Source organism: Heterocephalus glaber, unplaced genomic scaffold (assembly GCF_053883595.1).
Source record: "Heterocephalus glaber isolate CG9 unplaced genomic scaffold, H.glaber_assembly_v1.0 deba00001523, whole genome shotgun sequence".
Lineage (NCBI taxonomy): Eukaryota > Metazoa > Chordata > Mammalia > Rodentia > Bathyergidae > Heterocephalus > Heterocephalus glaber.
The window spans coordinates 28,717,234-28,740,593 of record NW_028258327.1 but is presented as its reverse complement, the minus strand read 5'-3'; the positions used below and the strand labels follow the sequence as shown (position 1 = coordinate 28,740,593).

Genomic DNA, 23,360 nt, shown 5'->3' with positions numbered 1-23,360 from the left:
CTGTGTTAAATGACTATTAGTCTCTGCCACTAGAAATGACATAACTGAAATTATTGTAAAAGATAATATCCCACACGAAAAATGTGCATGGTAAGAAGGTAAAAGAGTCTATATTTAAGCCCATAGATGTCAGCTTTTATTGACAACAAGAACATTGAACTAGGGAAGAAGACTAAACATACAATTATATCTCATACCTCAATTTCCTTTTCCAGAGATCTTGATTTGAAACAAATAATAAGGAAATGCAGTGTTAACAAAGAATAGATTTGAAATCTTAGACTATCTGGCAAAAATTCTCATGTCCACTTTTATTTTTGAAAATTCTCTTCTGCTTTTCATGGGCCATTATTGATATTTCAAATCATCTTAAGTGTCTTGGTCTTTTTAAACAACAGTTTTATACCGGTGAGAAGTAGCTGAAATAATGTTTTTAAGTGTGGCAGGTATGAATGTCTGTCAATTTGGATATACGACAAAGATTATTTTCTATAACATGCTAATTTCTATTTTTAAACCTTCATTTTCATGTGTGGCACAAATATGATCTCAGCCTACACTGGGTCCATTGGGTGGTCTTGCTATCTCAGTGCTGGGTGGGGCAGGCTTATGTAGGAGCAAAGAAGTGGGCATTGCCTAGCTTGGTCTCCAGCTGTTGATGCTACATCTACAAAGATGACCATTCTTCTATATTGTGTGATGTTGTGGCTGGAAGTCTGAAAACTGTTTATAACACTTTGCCGGCTAGATTCTAATTAGGTTTTGCCAATGGAAGATACTGGTTCTGAGCGGGAGGGACAAGAAGGAGAAAAGATGTTCCAGCACATTTCCAGTTTCTACTAGCATCTCTCTAGCAGAAGAGAAAGGTTAAATCTCCAGCCTAAAACTTCTGCTGAATTCCCAGCATTAGAATACTATACTCCAGAAGTTCCATTAACAACATTCCCGACCTGCTTTCTCAGAGGTTCATGTAATAGCCATGGGTAGAATGGTGCTCTCCTCCAAGTTTCTGGTTCAGCTAACTTCACCTCCTTTCTTCTGTTCTTCTGTCTCTGAGCATCAGAAAATGGACAGACATCCCCTGCTCCTGGATAGGAAGGATTAATATAGTGAAAATGGCCATACTTCCAAAACTCCTATATAGAGTTAATGCAATCCCAATTGAGATCCCAGCAGCATACTTCATGGACCTTGAGAAACTAATCCAAAAATTCATTTGCAACAAGAAGAGACCCAGAGTAGCAAAAGCAATTCTAGGTAACAGAGACATGGCAGGGGGTATCACAATCCCCAACCTGCAACTATACTACAAAGCTACTGTGATAAAAACAGCATGGTACTGGCAAAGAAACAGACCTGAGGACCAGTGGAACAGATTAGAAGATGCAGAAACAACACCAGACACACTCAGCCATCTCATCTTTGGCAAAGGAGCCAAACACCCTCAGGGGAGAAAAGATAGCCTCTTTAATAAATGGTGCTGGAAAAATTGGGCTTCAACTTGCCAAAGATTAAAACTAGACCCATATCTCTCACCATACACTAAACTAAAATAAAATGGATTAAAGATCTAAATATTAAAATAGAAACTCTGAACCAGTTGGAACAGAGGTTAGGTAGAACTCTTGAAGACATCGGTGTTGGAAAAGATTTTATGAACAAAACCTCAGTTGCCAGTGAACTAGCACAAACAATCAACAAGTGGGATCTCTTCTTATTAAGAGGCTTCTGCACAGCAAGAGAAACCACCAACAGTGTGAAGAGACAACCCACAATGTGGGAAAAAATCTTCACCTGCTCTTCCTCAGACAAAGGTCTACTATCTCGAATCTGTAAAGAACTTAAAAAGATCAGACCTCCCAAATTTAAAGACCCAATCCAAAAATGGGCATCTGAAATGAACAGACATTTCTCAGACAAAGAAGTAGAAATAGCAAATAAATACATGAAAAAATGTTGAACATCACTGGTCATTCGAGAATGCAAATGAAAACAATGCTGAGATTCCACCTCACTCCAGAAAGAATGGCTGCTATCATGAAATCCACCAATAACAAATGCTGGTGTGGCTGTGGGGAAAGAGGAACCCTGCTCCACTGATGGTGGGAGTGTAGACTGGTGCAACCACTGTGGAAATCAGTATGGAGATACCTCAAAGAACTAGGGCTGGAAGTCCCATTTGACCCCACTATTTCACTGCTGGGGATCTTCCCCAAAGAATTAAAAGTATCATACCACAGTGATATATGTGCCTCCATGTTCATAGCAGCACAGTTTGTGATAGCTAAAACTTGGAAACAGCCCAAATGCCCATCAACTGGAGATTGGATAAAGAAAATGTGTTTTTTTAATTAAATGGAGTACTACTCAGCCATAAAAAATGAGAAATTAAAGACATTTATAGCTAAGTGGATGCACATTGAGGCGATACTCTTAAGTGAAATAAATAGGACACACATGTATAAATACTGAATAGTTTCTCTGGTGTGAGAAACTGAAAGTGTAAATAAGGACTAAAATGTATAATAGGTAATATGAAATAGGAAGCTTCTGTTTCATTTACTAATATTTGGGTGACACAGTGTCTCAGTTTTGCTCTTTTAGTATTCTTATATTCATTTGTCTTCTTCCCTTTGAAAAATACTCTTTCTTTGAAATCCTAGTGGGGTTTCTGTGTTCCTATCTGGTCTTTGATTGATATTTATCTCAGGTTTCTCCTGTGTGTGCTATGTCCAGCCTGTGGGGACTCTGTATTTTTGCCATTTATCTGGGCTGCTTCTGGGTGAACCTGACACAACAATTACAACTTGTTTGTTTTCTGCTTGCACCCACATCATGCTGTTTTATTTGTGCCATGGTTTCAGTTTTGTTTTTGTTTTTTAATCCATGGGGCTGTGTAAGTATCACCTGCATAGTTGCCATATAGACAGTTCCTTTGCTTCAGCACAATGCTAGATTTTCTTCCTGTCTGACATTTTATTTTGGGTGAGGACATAGTTCCCCTTTGTATTAGTCAGATTTCTCTTCACTGAGACACAATACCTGACACCCACAATTTAAAGGAAGATACATTTCATTTGGCTGGTGTTTACTGGAAGTTCAGTCCATGCTTTGCTGGCTAAGGCAGAAACATCATGGCACAAGTGCATGGAGCAGCAAAGATGCTTACTTAGTTCATGTGGTGAGGAAGCAGAACAGGGGGACAATGCCAGAGGGGAAAGAACTAGAAAACACATGGTAACCAACGTCACATCTCTGTGATCCAGGAGCATGTACTCTTCAGCATTTCTTAATCCAGTGAAGTTGACTAATCAAAATTAATGGTCATACCCTCTGTCCTGAGATTCACATGCTCACCTCACCACCAGACATGGCCCCATCTCTTAGATGCAACAATAGCTAAGCTGTTTAAAATTCCCCATTTTACTCATCCTTTCCCTAACTGTGGGCTATTTCTGGTCTCCGATGTGTATGTGCATGTGTGTATGTGTGTGTGTAAGAAGGAAAGCTCTTGACTGATAAGATTTTAGTCCGCCAGTTTTCCTTAGGGCCTGAGTTTTTGAAAATGAAAACATGTATAAAAGTTTGACTCTTTTGTTACCTACACTCTTTGGGGTCATATTCTTTTCCTGCAGCAGTATGGGAAAAATATTTATTGTTGCAGGAAAAAAGTAGGAATAACCAAAAATATAATGTTTTTCTGCTAGTTTTCAAACTAGCATTCTGCCTGAAATTTTTTATTAATTATATTGGTACATTTAAGGTATACAATATAATAACATTTATCATTGGAAATTTGCACCTCTACATAATCCATCTTGGTTCTTATTTTTTCCCCATTCTCCTGCCCTCCCTTCAACCCCCCCACTCCTCCCTATCTACAAAGACTTTGTTTCCATTTTTTCTTTTTCTCATATTCCATTCCCTTCTTTCTTTTCCCCTACCCCTCCCAATTCCCCTTCCCCTTTGCACTTTTTCTTCCTATTTGAAATGTTTTTTGATTCTCACAAAGTCCCTTTTCTTTTGATCTCCACCTCTCCCTTTCCCTTATCACAACACTCTTCTTTGATTTCCCACCCCTGAAGAGGGACTGATCTCTACTTTAACAATAATTTGTTCAAACTTTAAGCGTAAGTCACATAACAACAACATTCCACTGTTTGTCTCTAAGCACTTCCAGTACATTCACTGACTCTGACAACCATCCTGTGAGCAGGAAACTAATGTTATTTTCTTCTTATAGGTGGAATACTGAGGAGGCACAAATGAGTTCAGCAAAGCCCCAGGTGACGCAATAATGAGTGAAAGAGCTGCAATTCAAACCCAGGTAGTTTGGCTTTAGAGTCCACACTCAGTCACTGGATTTTGCCACCTCCCACATAGCGACTTGGTTTTGGTAAGAAGATGACACATTGATTGTATGAAGAATTTTGATACATTTAAAATATTTCATTGATCTAAAATGCTTCCAAAGAGACACAAAAAGAAGTAAACATAAGAAAGTGAATTGTGTTGTTTTTTTCTCTTCAACAAGGATACTTTGCTGACGTATTTACCTTACTACAAGCACCAGTTGACAGAGGGTCAAACTCTTATCACTGCCACACACAGATCAAGATGCCAATAGGGCTAAAGGATGTGTTCTGTCCTGCTCATCAAAGAGAACACAGGAGAAAAAGCAAAAGAAACTTCAATGCCAGGAAGATTTATCCCTATGTTAAGTTACCTGTAAAGAAGGCCAGAGAAGAAATATCTTTACAGTGTTCACTGATCTTTCCAGAGATAAAAATACAAAGCAATTCAGTGGTTTTATCTATTTTTCTACAGCCATCAAACTTAAGCCAAATTGTAACTCTAATGAAATAGTCATGATAGTGATATTTAAATTGGTTATTGAAACAGACTTAAAACAAATGTGTTTATATAGAAATTTGACTCACTCCTTCATGAAGTTTAAATTTTTATGTTGTCATTATTTTGGGTAAGTATGAAAGCCTTGATTAGTTTTTCTGTGCAAGTAGTAGTTAATTTGAAAAAACTTTTGCATTTCTTTATTTCTTATTATAACATAGAATATCTTGTTATCTCCCTTTCTTTCCTGTAAACTATGAAAATGGTAATACTTATAACTTTATTTTTATTGAGAGTCTGATAACTAACTAGTTTTCATTATTGTTATATATTAAATATATGTGTTTGCAATGAATGTACTTTCATGGAAATATTTCTTTATTCAAGTAAAAGTAATCATCAATAAATTACTGTGGAGGAAGCAATTCAGATTGAATAACTGAATGTGAAAGAAAACATCACACTTGGAAGGTCCTTTGACCCATTTTGGACAAAGAACAAACACACATTCATTTATTCATTTATTTAAAAAGTGTTAGGTAACTATTATATACAAGGCAAAAGTTGATATGTTAACAATGCCTATTAGAATATCATAATAAATAATGATTCTGAAGAGGACCAGTCCATCTATTCCTTTAAGCTCTAATGGCTGGTGAAGTTACATGGTGGGGGCTGTCCATTTAAGGCTCTTAAAATGCCCCAACTTCTGGTAAATAATATGCACTGTAGTTATAGTTAAACTTTTTGTTTTCAAGGCTAATAAATAATGACACCCCACTGAGGTACTTAGAACCTGAACTAGTCAAAACTAAGGGTAAAGAAATAAGCTAGTAACAAAAGCCAAATATAATTTTTCATCCAATTATCGGTGAACATTTGACATGGTATATAATTACGTTAAGGACCAAGCAGATATGCATATCAAAATGCCATATTAAATACATATGTATTATTAATAAATGGAATAAAAGAAAATTAGTGTGGAAATTTCATTAAGGAAATAGCAGTCCACATTATCTGTATGTAACCTCCTACTACTTATTAAGAGCCAATATTTATCTTTTTGTTTCATGTGTATATTTTGCAATATAGAAAATTGGATGGAAGACAGAATCATTTATTTTGTGATAAAATTTGGAACTTCAGCAAAATCTTAGCTTTATTTTATTTTATTTCAAAAAAATTTAAATCCATAAAAGTGGTAAAATTTTAAAAATGGAACTAACCATGTGAAATCACAATTCATTAGTTTCACATTTCTTTAAGTGCTTCTACTGGCTGTAACTATATAATTGCTTTATATAGAATCCCTTAGTTGCATCTTTCATTAATTGAATTTAATCTGGGAAATTTAGATTTTCATTGCTAATTGTTCTTTTCTGTACACAATTAAAGCTGAAAAGTCAAATGATTTTAAGAATTATTGCTCCGCAAAAATAGTTTTTTGTGATGTTCACATGAAAATGTTTGCCCTATGTCTTCTCAAATAAATATCTAATATTCCCCATGGGGTTATAATATGGCAGAGATTTTTAAAAAGTAATTAAAATATGTTAATGAGAGGATAATATTTTCATGCTAAACCAAGCGTTGGGAGTCCACACATTATTAAATGATTTTCAGCATACTTTGACCTATATTTTTATTTGCCTACATAGAAGTTTGAAAATTGTTAACAGTAGAAAAGTTAGTACAATGTCATACCAGTCAGGTTTCTTGTCACAGGCAGATTTCTATGGACCAAACTTTCATTCAATTATCTCCTGACCTTTGCAACCAGGAGTCTTGTGATTTCAGTGCCTTAACTAAAGTGAAGCTATAAGAACAAGCTATGAAAAAAGAAAGCATCTTAAAAGCAAAGGTCTTCTCTGATCAGTCTGTTTTGCTTTTTTATTGAACACAGACCTGAATGCTTTTGTGCCTCTAAAGGTTTAGAGCACATCTATTGGGGAAAGTAGAAGAAGCGCAAAGGTAGGAAAAGAAGGACTCTCGTTTTAACCTCACAACCATCAGCCACAGTGCTTCAAAGGGGCCTCCACTGGTTACCTGGTCTCATCTCCTGTCTCTGAGAGGTGGGACTTCCCAGAAAGATCATTGTTCCTATTCCCATGCAATTCAGGGAAAACAATGCCATTGTTTCCCATCAAGTCCAACAGTAGCAAAACTACCCCAACCCACTCAATGCAGTCTGTTTTCTTAAACTGTTACATTGGTGATATCAGAAGAATGGATAGATGAGTTTATCTCATTCCTACAGCGTCTGCTTTCTGAATATCTACTTAACCATTAGGTGGCTGAATAAATCCACGAGGGGGTAAGAACATTATAGTCGAAGGAGAGTTTTCTGAAATTTTAAAATACCGCCAAGGCACTGATACTTAAGTGGGCGAGAAGTAACCAAAAGTTTTAGAACTACTGTCAGTTCATAGGACAGAAATTCATGACTGTCCTTTTAATATTTATTAATGAATTAATTTTCAGATTGGTCAATATAATGGAAAGAGGCACTCTTGAGTTACAGGGAGCTAAGTCAAGAAAGACTGGCACTATAAGCAATGGTGGTAGATTATAGTTTGGTCATGCTTTCTAATCCCTAACTACAGAGCAGGATAAGAAAGTGCATCAGTCAAATGTGAAAAAGCATTTGCTGCCTCTCCAAAGTCCAGAAGTGCTTAAAAACAGTGGTGTATATAATTTGGAACAATAAACTACGTGCACAAAAGGAATTAATTATAACATAAAATTAAAAAGTGACAATTTCATCACACAATTACACTGCTATTTCCCTTTTTCATTTTTTTAAAAATTTGTCCTTTTTTTGTTTTATGTTTCATTTCCACTTTTTTTTTTCTAATGTAGGGTTGGGGAAGGTAGTGATTTGGTCCACTGAAGATTAGTCACCCTCAATGATATATATATTAGAAAAAATATCAGCAGCAACACTCTCTGGAAATAGATTCTGTTTGATGCAGCTAGTCCGTCTTTTCTGTTTTTCCCTCTTTCACGGCAGCCTCTGAAGTTTTCCGCAGGGGGGCTTTCTCCGAGTTGGCATGTCCTTGTCCAGAATCTGCCGCTCCACCGTTTTTGTGCGAAGTGTGTTTTTCCAAGTAGTTCAGCATCTCACTGAGGACTGTCTGGAAAGTGCTTAGAGCTGCACATATTGCTGGAGTCCCAAAGCCATGAGTGATCAAACTAGAAATGAGAAGAGGTAGAAAAAACAGGTAAATATTTTGGAAATCCCTTCCCCATTTAATCTAGAACATTCAACTGAACATGAATTTCTTGTTTTCCTAAACGTTTCTGATCATTATGGAAGATATTACATAATTCAAGTATTGTTCTTAATCATAAGAAGTTTAGGGCCTACAGTAAGTCCCTGACTTATGAATATTCCAGTCACTACTTTCACAGGTATACTGTGTAAGACTCACTTGGTCGACTTTTGAGTGAATCCAAATTATAATCAATTCTCCTGGATCAGAACTCATCTGTAAGTGAGGAATTTACTGTATTTGGAAAAAGACTTGTAACTAATAGACTTGATATGCACTGATTATTAGCAAGTCTGAGTATTTAATATATGACTTGATTTTCCATTAGGAAGTAGCTAGAAATGTAACTTCCCATGTGTAGGAATCATCTGCTCTTCAAGAGTATCATATATGCTTTTATAGGAATAAACCAAACATGAAGAAATCATACTTGGCTAAATGCACCTGATAGCTACCGATTCCTCTAACTTCATCTTCTCTTCTTACATAATAATAGAATTTTTTTCTGGGCACATGGGTACCAATTTGAGACTATATTGTCAAGCTTCTTTTCCAACTAAGTTTTGACTTGATATTAATCTATCCATAAAAGAGCCTAAGGAAAGTAATATATGCAGTTCTCTCTATTTCTCCTCAAAATATATGCACTATACAGATGAGGATAATAACCTTGATGGCAGAGACAGAATAAGATGGAAGGAACCTATTCACCTCCAGATTCCTATGTGAGAGAGGATAAAATTCTATCTTACCATGTAAGCAACTCTCTGGGTCTTGAAAGCTAACTAATAGCTAATAATTTTAACTATTGAACAAATGTAGAAGGGAGAGGGGAATGGGAAAAAAAAGAAGAGGCAGGACATATCATGTACAGGTGCAAATTCCTCATGGTGAATGTTATCATTATATATATCTAAAATGTACCAATAAATGTTTTTGCTTCAGAAAAACACAAAAAATGTAGAAATTTTGTGGTAATCTCAGCATAGATATCCCTTAGAACCATGACAGATGTCTGTTGTTGGACATATATGTATAACTGTAGCTTCACTCTTCTTGGGAACAGAAAATACACAAGTTTTTCTCTTGTATAAATTTTTATGAAGTTATACTTTTGGTCTGCTTCCCATAATTTATGTTTTATAGTACTACAGCAAAATATGATTGCCACAAACTATGCACATAAATGCATATATTATAATATATATTTTAGATCTAAACCATACAATTATTTTGCTGTTAAAGATTATATATCCTAAGAGAAGTAACTTCTAGTATGGTTTAGATCTAAAATGTCCCCCCAAAGTCTCATAAATCTCATGTGTTCAGAGGGGCTTTGCAAAGGCAATTAATGCTATATATATATTACAATATTTGTAACTCATTAATCCATGATGCGTTCATAGCTGAATATTAGGAGGAGGAGCCTAGATGGAAACAGAAGGTCACTGGAGGCTGAGGGGTGTATCTATTTTCTGTCCTCTTTCTCTTCTACTCTGCTTCCTGAGTTATGAGGAAAAGACCTTTCCTTCACCATGCCTTCCACCATGATGCTTCTGTTTTAGAGCCCACTGACTATGGACTGAAACTTCTGAAACTGAGAGTAAAAATGAACCTTTTCACTTGTAATTTATTAGTGTCAGGTACTGTGTTTCAGCAGCAGGAAGCTGACCAATACAATAACATTTTATTTTGCAGTGCTGGAGATGGAGATTAAACTTGGAGCCTCTGTCATGCTAGGCAAGGGCAATAATGAGATTTTAAAACAATGCAAAGAAGGAATTTGGAATCTAAGACAGCCTGCTGATATACTTCATTGGAAGTAATAGTAGGATCCACCATAAAAATTATTATTTATGTTAATCCATGCAGAGAGCTCAGGTAATGCTAGACCTACACTAAGTGCTCAATAAATGAGTGTTGGTTGTAATGTATTCATAGTTAAGGGTAAAATTTCTTGCATGTCCTTTTATTACATTACCAGTCTTTCCTCTGAAAATTTTACAAAGTTTGCCCCATGCCTCAGTCATAATCAACATAGATTTTTTTTTTTTTTTGGTACTAGGAATTAAACTCGGATCCTTGCACTTGAGAGGCAGGCAGTGGAACCACTGAGCTAGATCCCCGGCCCAACCATCATAGATTTTAAAAACTACTTCAGTCTCCAATCATTTAAAAAGCAACACTAGTCAAGGCTTACACAGTTATTTGCACCACAATTTGTAATATAAGATATTCTCCAAATTCAGATATATACATATCTTTTCTACCTTCCCTTCTATTGTTGAGCAGAAAAATGGATTTCAGCTCTTTTCTACAGTGATAGAACTACTAAAGGAGAATTCATATGATTTGAGATCTATCAGAGAGTCGGGATAATAAATGGAATTGTTTAGAGTAGTAGTAGAAATAATTGTAGTAATATCGACAAAAGAACTGAGGGAAACCATCCCTTTAATATCCAGATGTTTGGCTCTGGACATATACTGCTCCATTTCTCATGTTTTGTTTCTGTTTAGAGTTTCTTGTACTGTAAGAAAAATTTTATTTTCATCTATGTTGCCACATCCTCTTGGTTGTGATTCATCTCTTCAACAATAGCTTAGTATACAGTGTGTATTTTCATTGTGGATAGATATTAAAGTTAATAGCCACTATTTGAATTACAAATATAACCCAGGCTCTAAGTTCTTTGCATGTAGCACATCATAAAATATTAGCTGTGACACTGAGAAGTAGCTGTTATTATTTCTGTTATATAGATGAAGAACTGAGACCCAAAGAATTGAATTAATAATTTACCCATGAGATTGTATATTACTAATTGCCTTTGCCCTTATGTTTCTCTCAGGATGGAAGTGTTATTCTTTTTTTTTTTTTTTGTAATCTGCATTTCTGTTAGCAGTTTTAGCTCAGTTTCTCTGACATCATAATTTTCTTGTTGACTTCCTTATAGTTCTGAAAGGTAATAATTTTTCTCACTCACTTTCTGGTGTAAGGGCAGGAATTTTAAAATCAAGTACAAAGTTGATAAGTCTATATAAATCTCTTCTTTATCTATGTTATAAATATAGTTTTTGCCACACCACAAATACCTCCCAGCTGATAGGCTCTCTTGCTTCTAAAAATATGGACCTGAAATAAGAAGTCTGAAATTCGGAACTGTTATTATTAACTCACACTCTACCTGACATTGTAACTTGCCAGTATTTGAGTATTAGTTACCTCCAGGAGGCACCTTTTGAGCAGAAGGGGTGGGGATCTTATGAGTATGTTATTAATTGGGATAACGAAAGGCTGAAAGTTCCTTTGGTTTCATCTGGGAGTTTCTGATCTCTAGAGTAGTAGGATTTAACTTTAAGTCTGTGTTCCAAGAATGAGGAAGATGAATAATACAAAAATAGGACCAATGGTTGGGAGCAGGGGAGGGTAGTGCTCTGTTATCAAATAAAAAATTAAATAGTAATTAAGATACTTTGCTGCCTTTTTGAAGAATTTAATACTAGCAATAGTACAATCAATGGAGTTGAGACTTTATTTTCTTTAGGTCTAAAGAAGCCATATTTCTAGATAAAGAAATGGAGGCACAGTTTTCAGAGATGATCTTGGAGAAATCATAAAAGATAGAAAACAAAGTAGTGAAATTGAACAGAGAAACATGACTTATAATTAGAAAGAGAAGGGTTTTAGAAACTCTAAATTATTACATTATATTTAATTAGTCTTCTAACATTTCTATAATGGGATAGTTTTAAAAATTGAACTTATCATGTTTGAATTTACTTTACTTTTATCAAATTTTACTTACTCTTTTGAGTTGGCTGAATTTCGACAAAGCCATACAGTTGTGTAACTCCCATAATTACTTAAAAGTTTTCTCAGGCTTCTTTTTAGTTAATTCACACTCCTTCTGCCCTCTCAGCTCCTGGCAATCATTGTTATATTCCTGTCCCAATAGTGTTACTTTCTCCCTGAATGTCATATAACTGAGTCAAAAGTCTGTAGACCATAGTATCTGGCTTCTTTCACTTACTGTAAGTTTTTTTCTCCCCGTACTAAAGATCAAACCTGGGGCTTTTTGCATAGTAGGCAAGTGGTCTACCACTAAGCTATGCCCCCAGTCCAGAATAATAATTTTGAGATTCATCCATGTTGCATTACCAATAGATTATTTCTTTTTATTGCTGACAAACATTCCATTGAATGGATTTATCACAATTTGTTCATGTAGTGGTTTATTAAAACTTTAGTGTTAGCATTTAAAAAGTAGAATTGATCCCTGAAATGTTGCATGGGTTTAGTTGAAAGTACAATAAAAGAACTGTGCTGCCTTTTCCCGTGTTGGGTAACAAACAAAATTTGCTAGACAACTTAATTGGTGGAACAAAATCAATTATATGAAATTTAGGAGAGATTAACGAAAACATATCCACTTGGGTAAAAAAGCAAATTAGTGTTGCAGTGTACCAAAGGAGAGGTCTAACTCAAGTGTAATTCACCAGGGAGAAAGAATTTAAACCAGTAAGTTTAAACTAAAAAATCAGGAGTCAAAATTTGAGGTTTGGATCATAGGCAGGCAGACACAGAAGTTAGGTCTACCCTAGTCATATTCTTATTCATCTTCTTTCTCTCCATTTCTTTAATGAGATTCCAGCTCATTGGTTTAATTTTCCTATTACTAATTTCACACTGAGGAGTAGAAAGGCTCTGACAACTGACTGTGAGCAATACAGTCACCTGCTGAGAAAATCTAGACTGCTGTAGTTTATGGCACCTGACATTAGGGAAAATGTAACTTATATTTAACAGTCACAGTCTTAATTTTATTCATGGTTTTAAAAACTGTTTTGCTAGACCTCCCAATTAACATTCTCTAAAGCATCCTTCTGCGACATAAATCGTATCTCCCTACTGGCTCAGTTCAGGGAGGTAGTGACTGCTGGATACAACTTTCCACCTAAACGTTATCATCCAAGGGTTCACACTTCTGCAACTGAAAGGACCCTACTGGGTAGAGAATCTTTTCTATGGAGACTGTATGTGTATGAGTGTGTGTATATGTAACTGTGAACATGTGCTACTATTTAAAATAACATCTGATCCTGGGCATGTCACTTAGTGGTAAAGCACATGTTTAGCATGCTCAAGGCCCTGGATTTGATCTCCAGAACCTGCAGAACCTAAAGTAGCATCTTCTTCTTGATCAATGGACTTGTCCTGAGTAGGTCTACTGATACAGGCTTCAACTTTTTTGAAGCAAAACTTATTTTAAAAGTTTAAGCTGTAATCGCTATCAGCAGTTAATAGTGAAGAAGTTTCGATCCAGAAACAGAACAAAAGGTAGAGTGGATGGTAGAGAGATGAGACTATGTTATGAGAAAATACTTTATGTTTTGGTTAAGAAGATGGTAATTACAATCCGTTTTCAACTCAGTCTATACTTAGTAAAGTACTTGACAATAATGAGGACCTATTAGGAAACTTCTATATATAATAAAGATTTCACAGACTTTCCTCACACTTTGCAATCCTTAGTTAAGTGTATTTTGTTGCTTATGGTCAAGGTCTTACTCACATTTACATTTTTTTTGGTACCAGGGATTGTGAAGGGGATTGTGCTTGTGAGCCAAGTGCAGTCCCACTGAGCTTAATCCCTGGCCCCACATTTATTTTTGAAATCCCCAAAGCTTCAGGATAAGCAGAATGTGAACTACTCTAGGATTCTGAAAGTACATCTATCAGAGGAGCTAAAGCCAATTTACCTCACTTAATCTAAGTAAATATGGTTTACATTTTGCTGGTTTTGTTGCTAGGTAAAAGTTTCCAAATTATTCCCATATTGCCCTAATTGTCCTTCAAAAATGCTTTAACTTTATGTTAGTTGATTTGCCTACACTAATTTACATTAAACTACTAAAAGAGTTTTCTAAGACATACCCTAAAGCAAGCTCCCATAGGATCTTCCTAGAATTCTTCTCATCTTAGCAACAATTGGGCCTGGTGTCTGACATTTTCTTATCTACCAAGCAAACTTAGTGTGGACTGAAAAAGTGATGAAAGTTTTATTAGTATTTTTCACTGAAGACTGGGCCACTCAGTTGTGTCTATCAACTGTGGGTGGATTTCTCTATTGTTGTTTTTCTGGAAGTAATCGATACTTTTATCCTTCCAAATAGAAATCTGAAAATCAAGAGAAAATAACCTGCCATACCTATCTACATAATCACAATAAAAGCTAATTTCATTTTGTGAAATTTTAACTCACTCCCCCACCCCTTTCTCTATTGCTAAGGATTAAACCTAGGGCTTTCTTTCAAGCCCGAAAAGTGCTCTACAACTGAATTACAACACCAACCCTAAACCTCAGCTTTCTGCCTGGAAAATATTTGACAAGCACAATTCTCTTTTCCTTCATTTCTTCTGGTGTGTATGAAGGTTGAAAGAGAGCTTAGGCTTTTATTTCTATCACTTTGTTACATTCTATTGCATGGTTCCTATGGGTCTTTGTTATGCATCTTTTGAGTTCTAGAGTTTCACGAACAGCACCTGTACCAGCCTCAGCACTGCTCTTCTGCTTTGGGGAAATATGCAAAAAACAAGATTTACAGGGAGAAAAGCTATCCTTTCCTTGTTTTTGGATTACTCAGCTACTGCAGGTGAGGGTCAAGTCTAGTCTGAGGCTCAGTGTGTATTTCCCCTTACAATAATAGGTGGCCACCAGAAAATGCTTTCTTCCAGTCATGAAAACATCCCTGAAGGAAGGATTCTGGGGAACAGACCCAGCAAAGGGTTGAGAGTGTCCTCTTCCAAACTTTCCTTTTCTTCAGACCCCTGAGGGTAAGGTATTTCATCTCTCTGTAGCAGCACTACCTCTATATACCAGGCATGGAGCGAGATCTCACATTCTAAAAAAGTACCAGGGCTTATTCTCTCAGATCTGAGTGGTACTTATTTTTTGTAGCCTAACTGATTTGAAGAAATAATAAAAGGGAAACCGGCTGACAGTGCATACTTCCTACATTATTGTATCTTATCTCTTGGCCCCAAGTACTTTCTAAATGGACTTTACTTAAGATACATATTTAAGGTTTCTGATTCTCTGGTGGATGCTGATGAGGAATCATTGAAATCTACTCATTAGCAAGCCCTTGACAGCACCCACAGATGTTCTATGATTTCCTTAGCTTATTTCAATGAGTAGGTCTCACCATAGACATCCCAATTTAAATGGTTTAAGATGGTGTCCAAAAGACCAGTGTTTTTTAAACAGTTCCCATTCATCTTAAATGAAACCAGGAAGTTGGACATATTACATTAGGATCAAGAAATAATGCCAGTTATGTCTACTTGAACTTCTTCAGCATTGCCCTGGGAACTTTTGTAGAACTTTAGTCCTATGGAATGTTGATAAATATTCTGAAACATAGGAAGAGTTTCTGTGATCAATTTTTGAAACCTGGGGTGAAGAGTTCTAGGAGCCTTTGACATGCTAGTATGAACTGTAATACTTCAAAATAGGCTTAATAATAAAGTTTTCTTGAATGAAAAACCTTGACCATGAAACACTAGTGTTCTGCAGGTTCCTATCAAAGAGGTATGGTCATGAGTATTCTGTATCTCTGTCAGATTGGGAGGTATATGCCCACATACCACTTTAAAATAATGTTCCTTCCGCTTGTCTCAGGTTCCAAGAGGAAATGGGTCATTGTGATTCCATTTTGCTTTAATCTAGCTCATTAGCAAAGCAGAATAAGGATATAATTATTACATACAGGAGGAGAGTCCAGTCAATCATATCTAAGGCAAATTTTGAAGGTGGCGATATTTTTTGACATCTTCACTATGTTTTTTTACACATGAGAAAGCAGTTTTCAGTGTCATTGTTTTTTTTTTTAGTACTGGGAATTGAACCCAGAGAGTGCTGAGCTATGCCCCGCGAATTCCTACCCCACCTTTTTTTGAATTAGAGTCCCACTAAGCTGCCCAGACTGGCCTTGAGATTATGATCCTTGTGTTTCAAGTTCCAGTAGAATATTTTTCTCCTTAACACTTTTTCCATCTTTAGTTTGATGCTATGCAACTTGTGAAGATCCATAGTCCTGGCAATTTATCTAATTCTGTAATTCCCTGCTTAATGATAAAAGTATGTTAAATAATTTAATACAGATTAATAAAAGAAAAACCATCATGGTTGCTCTTGTTTACTGAGGAAGTAAAAATGCTTACATGTTTCATTTTTAGTCTACATTTTTGCTAGCAAAAGTTTTTCTTCAAGGGAAGCTTGTTTTTATTCATATACAAATATTAACATGTTTAGTGAATTAGATCTGACTACTTATAGGAAGTTTTTTCTTTGCAACTGGGTGTGACACTCAGTTTGGGAGTTTAGATTAAGTTTTAAAGTTTAATTTCAGCATCACAAAGGGATTTGTTTGGGAAACATAGGATTTTTCTTTTCTTCATAATTCAGACCTACTATGTCCCATATTCTTAAATATAATGGTAGTAGAAGTAGCAGAACATCCTGGAGGAAGGGTGATAATTTTACTTCTTACATGCTATGTTTAGTTATGTAATGTATTCTATAAGGTTTTGTTTTCAGATTAGAGATTTCCTTAAATCTCTTCATTTGTCTTCTGACACTAAAAAAAGTTTTCACAAGATTAATAAAATCAATTGCTGCTGATTACCCTCCCAGCCACTGTCCTAGCCCAAGAAAGTGGAGAAAAAACCCCAACAGTGATCTATACACACTTTAGGCTCCTTGGAGAAGACTAAAGATGTTCACATGAAAACAAGGGCAAACTCCTCTTTTCAGTGAACTGCCAAGAACATAGCACTCAGAAAGTGCTAGTTGAGTTGACTGGAATCCCTGTTGTGTGTAGGTCACTAAAGAAATGAAGATGAATAACTCTAGAAGAGAAAATTCAGGGACATGAAAACTGCTTTTAGAAATTGGGGGATGGAGGGAGGGCAAGATTAAACTGACTCTGTAAAGCCCCCAAGGAATGGGCTGTTAGGGAGACAGTGTTGTCTCAGTCAAAGAAGACATTTCTAACAGAGTTGTGAGAGGCAGAGGAGCAGTCTGTCATTGAAAGTTTTCAAGCCAGAAATGGAGGACAATTTGACAGGGGTGTTGGAAAGAAGATCTAAATGTTGACAGAGAGTAGGAAATGTAAGGGACCTTCCAACACGGAGAATCAATGAAGAAAACATAATCACTCACAAACACATAGATATCTGGATCTGCCTGTACATTCTTATTTTCAAAAATTGTGTGAGTACTGGGAAAGTCTATTTCTAAGAAGGTGTCACTATATTTTTTGATGCAAATAGGCGAATTAAGCATATCCATCATTTCACTTCTCTAGCCTGTGACCCAATTAAAACACTATGGTCCTGGGAATGAAACAGTAGGGAATACATCCAAGACTGAATTGAGCTATTATGATAATCTACATTAATTAATGTATCTACTGGACACATACTATGTGCTAGGTATTATGCATAGAAGGTGAAAGTCTTTCGTGTTTGTTCCAGGTAATTACCAGTACCCTACTTAATCCTGCTTTGCAGAATTGCTCACATATGTCTTCATATGTAATTAGTCTCCATTTTGGAGAATCCTAAAGTATGTGACATTCCATCAGTCATCTTTTCACTATCTGCCATTAGCACAGTGAAATACAAGAAAAAATAAAATTTCAGTTTCCAGAGGTGGGTTCTGAAGACAAAAATCTTCCTTACTTTTTTCTGATAAACTGTCTTTTCTGAACTGGGCATTAAAGAGAGTGTAAATTTTCCTTATTTACATCATCAAATGTGCTTTTCTTGACTTTGGAGTCAAGGAGATTATGAGAAAATAAGAGACAATGATGGGAAAAATTGCTAAGATTTTCTGATCTCTAGGAAGTGAACTTCTAACATTTCAGAAAATTACGCTGTGGATTTCTTTCCGAGCTATATCCTGTCTGTGAAGCCCTATGGCACCTTGGTCTAATTGCCACAGCCAGTCCTGGGGATGTTGAATCTATAGGGTCATCTGCAGAGTTCAATCAAACCTCTTCCCCTTCCTGGTAAGTGTGGAGGTTTCTGGTGTGTCCTGTACAATTCACACTGCTGATGGCACTCGGCAAATTATAAATAATGAATAAACCTGCCTCCTGTCAGCTTGATGGAAAGAAGCTGCTTTCCAGGCTACAAATTGAGAGACGGTCACTGCCGTGCTCAGTTTCCCAGAACACACAAATGTGTCATCTGCGCAGAAACTGAAAGTAGCTATCTGTGCTCTACAAGGCCAGATTATTCCTGATCGTTTTTAGATGTACTGCTGCAAGTAAGTCACAGTTCTCTATATACCGAATCGGCAATCCTACAAGGAATAATTTCAAGCTCTCTGCACTGAGAAGGAGATTGTGATTAAAAATAAGAAATGGTAACACAAATTGATGTTACTAACTAGAATGCCGATTCAATCCTGTTCCCTCTTCATTTCTTTTTCAGTCAGAACTCAAAAAAATACTGAAAAATTAGACTATGTCAATTGCTGCTTGCTTTCAAAGTCAGTGTGAAATGGTTCCTTTCAAATTCATCTTTCTCTTAAGCTTATGGTTCTATCAAAATCACAGTTATCACCCTCAGTGGATTAATATTAAAGAGATACTCCGTATTAACACACTTTTTACCCAGATTATTAACAGAATCATAGATGTAGAATCCTTTAATACATTAATGTACAAGACATAATTACATAATTTTAATAAATAAATAACATAATTTTCAATGTCTTCTAAAAATCAAATTTGAATTGTGTTTCTTCCAAAAGAGGGAGAAAGCTAATAGTTAAGGTTTGTTTTCTGACAATTGTTCTTAAACTTTCATATCAGAGTCAACTTCAGAATTTTGAAAATAACATAGATGCCTGAGTTCCAATATAGACCTATGGGAACTGATCTTTAAATATATACTCTAGTCCTTAAAACCTTTAAAAAGCTCTAAAATTGATACTGTTATTACACCAGGTTTAAGGAGTACACTTGTAAACCTTAAAGTCTATGTCAAGGTCTGGCAACAAGCCAACTTTTTTTTTTTTTTTTTTTTTGAGAAACAGTGTCTCCCTATGTAGTTCAGGCTGGTTTTGAACTCACTATGTAGCCTAACCTGGGCTTGAACTCTCAGGATCCTCCTTCATCAGCCTCCTGAGTGCAGGGATTATAGACATGCACCATCATGTCTGGAAATAAGCCAACTTTTGCTAACCTGTCCTTAAGATAATTTATTGTTGTGTCTTTAACAATGCATAGTGAAAAGTTCCACATATGTAATTCAACTGAAGCTACGTCAAGAGCCTTCAATTTGGCTTCTAATTTGAAATGTTAACTATGTATCTTTTGTTTCAAAGGATATAATTTAAACTATGCAAAAGAATGAAGTTGGACCTTTACACCATATATAAAAATTAACTTAAAATACTTCAAAGCCCTAAATGTAACACATAAAACTATAAATCTCGCAGAAGAAAACATAGGGGAAAATTTCAAGACATTAGATTTCACAAGCATTTTCTAGAGGTGACATGAAAAGCACAGGCAAAAAAAAGGAAAAATACCCAGTAAAAAAAATATACACTTCCCTAGTGAGCACCAGCATGTTTATGTATTCTGCAAGAAGGGGTAACTAAGATCATATAAAGCCCCTATAAGGGACATTCATCTCATATGGCCTGTGCTGAGCAAACAACTGTTTTGCCTATTTATTTCACACAGTTACTAATGTCCAGTGTACATGATGCAGTTTTTTTGGGTTTTTTTGGCACCAGGAATCTAACTCAGGACCTTGCAGTTGCGAGGCAGGCACGGTGGCAGTGAGCTAAATCCCCAGCCCACATTGTAGTTTTTTTCTGTTTTGAGTCAGAAAAAGAGATCACTGTCCAATGAAGGCTTCAGCTGGAAATATCTTAGTATACATGAGAGTCCCAATTCCTGTTTATTAGAGAATTAAAGCTGAGTATCACAGACACAAGCAACAGAATGAAAAGCCAATCTATGAAATGTAAGAAAACATTTACAAATTATATATCTGATGGAAGGTTAGTACCCAGAATATTTAAAGAACTCCTGCAACTCAACAACATAAAACAAAGTAACTTAAAACTGGGCAAAGAATTTGAATAGATTTTTTTTTCCAAAGATGACATATTTGTTCAAAAATCACTAATCATTAGGGAAATGCAAATGAAAACCATGAAAGAATATCACTTATTAGTATGGCCATTATGGCCAACAGCAAGTGTTGGTGATGGTATGGAAAAAGGAGAGCTCTATGCAATGTTGAGAATGTAAAATGTTATGCCCAATCACAAAGGAGTATGACAGTTCCTCGAAAAAATGAAATATAGCATTACTATATGACTCAACAATTCTACTTCTGGATATATGTATACAAAAGAAGTGAAAGTAGCATCATCAAGAGATTTTGCAGAACTGTATTCATAGTAGCACTGTTTGTAGCAGTCAAGAGGTGGAAGCTATCTAAGTTTCTGTCAATGGTTGAATAAATAAATAAATGTATATATTTGTACAGTGAGATATTCTACAGCCTTAGAAGGAAGAAAATTCTGATGTATGCTACAACAGAGATGATCCTGAGGAAATTGTGCTTAATTAAATACTAGTCACAAAAAATCAAATAGTGTATGATCCCATATATATGAAATATCCAAAGTTGTTAAACCCATAGAAATAGAAAATAGAATGGTGGTTGTAGGAACAGGAGAGAAGGAAGTGAGGAGTTGTTTAGTAGGTAGAGAGTTTCAGTTCTGAAAAAGTCATAGAGCTTGGTTGTACAAAAATGTGAATGGATTTCTCTCTACTGAATTGCACATTAGAAATGTTTCCAATGATAATTTTCACATTATGTTTTTTAAAATCACAATTTAGAAAAACATATACTTTAGGAAATTTGATACAAAGTAGATTTTGTCTAAGTGACTTTTATAACCCCACTAATTTAACATTATGAAATCAGGAAAAAGTAAATAACATACGGTATAAAGAAAAATAAATGAAAATTCTGGCAAGCATTTAGATAACATAAAAGACAGGAAATTTTAACTTTCTGCTATTCAAAATGCTTAACATATAAATATAAAATTTTATAGTTGATATTGTTGTAATTACTATTTTTATTATTATTTGTTACAAATATACAATATACTGTTAGAATATTTAAATGTATAGTTTCACGTTGTTTCAAATTGATTAAGAATTTGTAGCCTCATATAATTTTGAGAGTTTTATACCCTCAAATATAATTTTCCTTCCCTGTTTAATGAGGGTGAGAGTAGCCATTTATCCAATATTTAGCTCTGAAGAGCACCAGCTTGTTATACCATATTCTGTATGGAGAATTAAATTAAAACATATAAAGCCTATGTAAGGAATATTCTTCTCATATTTAGAAGTGAACATTTTCTCTAACAAGTTCTGGGACATTAGATTAGCAAGTACTGAAGTATCAACAAATTAGCACGTTGTGCCTATGCTGAGCAAAGAACTGTTTTGCCCATTTATTTTACAGAGTAGCCAATACTCAACGTATATGTTGAAATTCTATTTTGTTTGGGGACAGGAAAGGAGAGCTTACTACACAATAAAGGCTATAGTAACTGTGATTGGAAATAACTTAGTATACATGACATAGAACCCCAATTCTGTACATTTTAATAGTAATTTCTTCCTTACAGAACACTTATAGTGTCAAAATCTTCTTTCAATCCAGAATTGAATTTGAATAAAAATTAAAATCTAAATTTAACTTCTGTAAAAATTACAAACCTTTTAGTATACACACAAAATATGGAAAGTGTTTTATAGAAAAAATACTTGAACCATTTGTATCTTTTAAACTTGTATTAGTAGTGGAGGAAAACAATACATCATTTATTGAATGCATACTGTGAATTCTTTTGCTAATTTTAGGTATTCATAGGTCACTTTGCTAGAGAAATAAAGATTTAAGAGTATGTAATTAATTCCAAACAAACTGGTTCACATGTAGAAGAGCCCAGATTAGAAAATGCTTCTCTTGACTCCAGAATCTTTTGCCTTAATTTTTATTGGCATTATATTTTTCCCAATATTATTGTATTTTTCTTTATGTCTTCAATTCAGTGGCAGAAAAATCTTCGAAGAAGTGCATGCTATATGTGGTGAATTTTGGGAAGATAAATCGTAAGTTGAGTCTCCAGATACGTGTTTATTACATCTTGAGTAAACTTGTTGCATAATGAAAAATAAAGTATTTTATTTAAAGTCTCTGATTTGGCAGAGTAAATTCCAACTTACTTAAACATTTATTATTTCATATAATGGAATTACCTTCCTCAACAGCCTTAAAATCTCTAGAAATAAATTTCTGTCTTTTAATAAGTTATCCAGCCTAAGGTATTTTGTCATAGCAACCCTAGCAAGCTGGAACAGTTACCATTTTTATATATAAGAGCTATCTTTAAGTGGCACTGTGCTAGGAATACAAAGATGCAAAGATCTGCATCGATAAAGGTGTTTTAAGAACTCAAATGAGAATCCGAGTAAACAGGAAAACAAGTCTTACCTGAAATGCGTCAAGTGTCTCTGGATGTCAAGGTCTAGAATTGGAGTGGGTCTGGAGGATCCCAGTGGTGATCTATCTTGGCTCAGGAGGTCTTGGAACTCTTTACAAATTTGTCTAAAATGAAAGATATAAAATCGAAAGTGAACTTTTAAAATGGGGCTATAATTTCATGGCATGAGATTTTACCAACATTGATTCTCTCCTTTAAAAAAAGGACAAGAAAAAAATTCATCTAGAAACCTCCGAGGTTTTAATCACAGAATAAAGTTGAGATTCACAATCGTGACTTTGCTCTAGAGGATTGTGGGATGATCATAAAGCACCAAAAACAAGTAACACGCCATGGGCACTAACAAAACCTATTTGTAAAGAGGATATTCATAGATTAACCTCAGGATAAAGGATAATTCACAAGAAAAGATTATACAAATTTCTTTTTAAATTACTACAATCCAAATTTTTTTAGGCCAACAGATCTGTAAACAAGTTTCATTAATGTTACAGACTAACTTCATTCAGAGTCACAAATAAAGGAGATTTTGGAAAATTTTACTATGGCATTATGATTCAGACTCTTATGGTCTAATTTTGTGTTTTAATATTTGAAGTAAACACAGAGAG

The 23,360-nt window shown here is 35.2% G+C and overlaps 1 protein-coding gene across 3 annotated transcripts in view; it reads right to left on the bottom strand.

The window, feature by feature from the left end:
* Window positions 1–3,951: 3,951 nt before the first annotated feature.
* The window catches only part of Tfap2d (transcription factor AP-2 delta), a 55,736-nt gene continuing 36,327 nt past the window's right edge, over window positions 3,952–23,360 (bottom strand). For all 3 annotated transcript variants that reach the window (XM_004869054.3, XM_021247784.2, XM_087188140.1), the window contains 2 exons: window positions 22,740–22,853; window positions 3,952–8,046 (listed from right to left, as the gene is read on the bottom strand). In XM_004869054.3, the coding sequence (XP_004869111.1) occupies window positions 7,827–8,046; window positions 22,740–22,853 (334 nt within the window). In that variant the 3' untranslated portion in view covers window positions 3,952–7,826. The remainder of the gene's footprint in view (window positions 8,047–22,739; window positions 22,854–23,360) is intronic.